The sequence below is a fragment of the Sinocyclocheilus anshuiensis genome, unplaced genomic scaffold, assembly GCF_001515605.1.
Source record: "Sinocyclocheilus anshuiensis isolate Anshui unplaced genomic scaffold, SAMN03320099.WGS_v1.1 scaffold912, whole genome shotgun sequence".
Lineage (NCBI taxonomy): Eukaryota > Metazoa > Chordata > Actinopteri > Cypriniformes > Cyprinidae > Sinocyclocheilus > Sinocyclocheilus anshuiensis.
The window spans coordinates 655190-658995 of record NW_015549618.1 but is presented as its reverse complement, the minus strand read 5'-3'; the positions used below and the strand labels follow the sequence as shown (position 1 = coordinate 658995).

General features: G+C 35.2%; 1 protein-coding gene across 2 annotated transcripts in view; it reads right to left on the bottom strand.

Moving 5' to 3' along the window:
• Nucleotides 1-3806, bottom strand: part of LOC107659307 (platelet-derived growth factor subunit A-like) — a 9127-nt gene that overhangs the window by 1322 nt on the left and 3999 nt on the right. For both annotated transcript variants that reach the window (XM_016448200.1, XM_016448199.1), the window contains exons 3-5: nt 3487-3588; nt 3209-3396; nt 392-512 (exon numbers count right to left, since the gene is read on the bottom strand). In XM_016448200.1, coding sequence (XP_016303686.1) covers nt 392-512; nt 3209-3396; nt 3487-3588 — 411 coding nt within the window. The remainder of the gene's footprint in view (nt 1-391; nt 513-3208; nt 3397-3486; nt 3589-3806) is intronic.

Sequence of the window (3806 nt, the reverse complement as noted above, 5' to 3'; positions counted from 1 at the left end):
TCTTGAATATTTATTAAAATAATATTTTATATATATATATATATATACACTTTTTTAATGTAAGCATGTATTCAACAGTAGATTCATTTTTGCAATTGTATGAAGAAGCGTCAGATATTATCGTACCATTATATTCCTTCTGCTGACCTTTGACCCATGAAGTCCACTTGGCTTTCATCTTACTGACCATTAGTCTAAATATAGAGTCTGTAAATCTTGCCTGCCGCTTTTGGACAGTTTATCTCATTTTCCATTTCCTTTTCTTTTTTTAGCCCTTGAACTAGGCTGGCGTTTGAGCGGAGGAGAGGGAAGGGAAACGACGGGGCAGGAAAAAAGGGTGGAGAGGGGAAAATAAAACAAGGTGTGGGAAAGCAAATGATTAAAAGTGTACCCGTGTGTATGCGGGACTCTGAGTGATGTTTGGATGTGCAGACGCACTCGAGATGATCCTCCAGCTGCACCTGCACCTCCCGGAGCTTCGGCCTCCTGCGTACGTACTCCACCTTGGCCACCTGAGAGAGAGAGAGAGAGAGAGAGAAAGAGTGAGTGTGGGAACATCCTGAGCTGCACGCACACACACTCATAACCCTATCAACAGTGTATTTTTCCTCTGCCGTTCCAGAGGTGAGATAAGGCGAGAGCTAAATGTGACTCGTCGGTTTCCTGTAATGCAGATGAGCCGCCTCAAACCTCTCTTTCTAAACACACACACACACACACACACACACCTCACATCATACTGACAGACTCCTTCCCTCCCTGCCAACTCAGCTGCCCTGCAGGCCCATTTATACAATACTTTATTCAGGTCTGAACACTCACACACATAGCTGGCGAGATAAACGCAATAGAACACACCCCTCAGCCGCAGCGTTACAGACAGATATTTGCAGCGGTTAACTCAAGGTTAGGGCTATTCGTTAACTAGCCGCGGAAGTCTGGCCTGAAACGCTTTCTGTGTGCTCAGCGGCCCTGAAATTCTCGCTGACATTGTCCTCCCTTTGGCACGTCCTACGCCTCGCTCTTGTTACATTTGAATTTGCGAAATGTGAAAAGCTTTACATGCTGAAAATGAGCTTGACAAGTGGCAAACACACGGTCTAGGCCTAGTGCGCATGGGGATTTACATCAACAAAACATATTTTTATTATACAGTAAATGTGCTCAGTGAAGGAGAAAGAAGGTAAAGGGTCATAGTTATGTTTCATTTAAGTATCAACTTTCAGATGTTTCACCTATAGTTCCTACAAAAAGGCACAAATGAGACCATTTTTGACATGCAGTAAAGGTACTTTAAAATGAATGGGAATTGGGAATGGCATGACACAGATAACTTGGTCTGGGAAGAATTAGATAAGAAACATCTGAGTTCATGCTGAGATTTTTTATGTATGGCTGCAGAGTTTAGTATCTTGGAAAACTGTGCACAGAAACTTGAGATCTCTTCTTAAACTCTGGAAGAGACACATTACTGGGGTCTTTTCTGCAGGAGAAACATCTGAGAAGCAGGAGACCTAAGCAAAATCCTCTATTTGCTCTCCATTTTATCTCACTGCTATCTAGGAGAAACAACTAGGAGAAACATCTGAGGTTTCGAACAGAGTCGATGCGCGGGACTCGATGAAGGAGAGGAAACGTGCTAAATGATGTCCTGTGCTAAAGGACATAAATATCAATTGGAAAGTTACATTAATACATTTAGCAGACAGATATTCACATGGATTTATTGTACAGGGAGGGAGGGAGCTTGAGCAGACAGCAACACAAAAATATGAGTCAGCCCAAAAATGCAATAGTGTGTTCAGCCCAGCGCTGGGTTATATTTAACCCAGCATTTTTTAGAGTGTAGGATTTTTCAAAGTAGGCTACTAATTTTGGCATTTAGGCACTTTAGAAAATTACTTTTCATATATTTGTATGAATTATAGGTTTGTTACATCTTGGGTATTTAAGTCATTTTAAGAGAAATAACAACATTCTGTGCAAACAAATTGCAATGAGGTGGTTGTTTTGCAACAAGGTGGACACAGTTCTGTTAATAACAGTAGACCTGGTAAAGAAGTGACAGGTACAAGAAAAAGGGAGAGACAGAGATATTGGAGAAAAAGAAAAAAAAAGTGGGGAAGTGAAGGTGCAGTTCAAGAAAGAACCTTTAATTGTTTTCCACGGCCCTGACTAAAGATTTAGACCTTTTATGTGATGGTCATACACATAGGCTAGGGTTGTCCGTGTTTCAGAATTTGTTGTGGGTGTATGTGATGGGCCTGGATGAGTGTGAGATTTCCTAGCTTGAAATTTTGTCCCAGTCCGCCCCTGATATATATATATATATATATATATATATATATGTTTGAAAAGCATTTAATGATTTTGATTGAAAGCATTTAAAATAATTTTACACATTTTAAAATAATAACAATTTAATAATTTTTATTTAAAATATTTTATTATTTTTATTTTAAAAAATCTATACATTTTATAAAGTATAAAAAGTATATATAAAAAGTAAAGAACATTATTACATAAATAGTTGTATTTAATAATATTTTATATTATACAAACACACATATATTTATATAAAATGTATAGCATGTATATATAAAATTTTATATAAAAACATTATATATTATTTTGTTTTATATATATTATTTGTAAAAATTAAAAAAAAAATCAAATTTGTAAAATTATTTAACATAATTACTATTGATAATAATAATAATTTGAACATTTGTGCATATAAAATAACAATGCATATATTATGTATATATATAGAAATGTTATATAATATTTTATAATGATCTATATTTAAATTCTTTAAAAAGTTCTATATTAAAAATGTTATATGTATTATTCATAAAAAAATATTTAAAAATGTAAATTTGTTCAAATACATATGTAATTTTATATTTTGTATACATTTTTATATTTAGTATTTTTTTAAATATTTAAAACGATTATCATTAATTAATAACATAAATTTTTTAAATATCAATTATGAATATTAATATTTTTAATAATAATATTTTAAAATACTAAATATTATATGTATTATAAAAACTATATTTAAAAATTACAATTATTTAAAGTAATTATAATTTAATAATGTCAGTATTTAAAATTGAATTTATAAATACTGTATATCCAAAATATAAAACAAAACATATGTACGCAATTTATATTTTACAGGTAAAGATGTGTGTGTTCTCACCTTCACGGTCCTGTGGTGCTTTTTGGATGGGTGGCAGCGCATGTTGCTGGTGTTGCAGCAGCCCGAGCATCGTCTCACCTCCACACACGGAGGCCAGATCAGGAAGTTGGCGGCCGTGGGATCGACCTGACTGCGTGGGATCTCGTAGATCACTGTGTGAGTCTTACAGACGGCGGGCACTGCCTCCTCTAAACACACAACAAACCCATAAACACACAGAACAATCACGGGAGCTTTGCAACATGCATGTAAATACTTGTGCTTTTGTGCTTTTTTACCAATGCTTCTCTTGCGTCTGGAGTGAGAGTTCTTGAGGTGTCTGCTGTCATACAGATGCTCCTTATGGTGGCCTTGTTTAACGTCCTCCAGAACCTCATTCTCTGCACCGAAAGAATGAAGCACAAAAGTCAACAGTGCGACATACAGTGGGTACGGAAAGTATTCAGACCCCCTTCAATTTTTCACTCTTTGTTATATTGCAGCCATTTGCTAAAATCATTTAAGTTAATTTTTTTTCCTCATTAATGTACACACAGCACCCCATATTGACAGAAAAACACAGAATCGTTGACATTTTTGCAGATTTATTAAAAAAGAA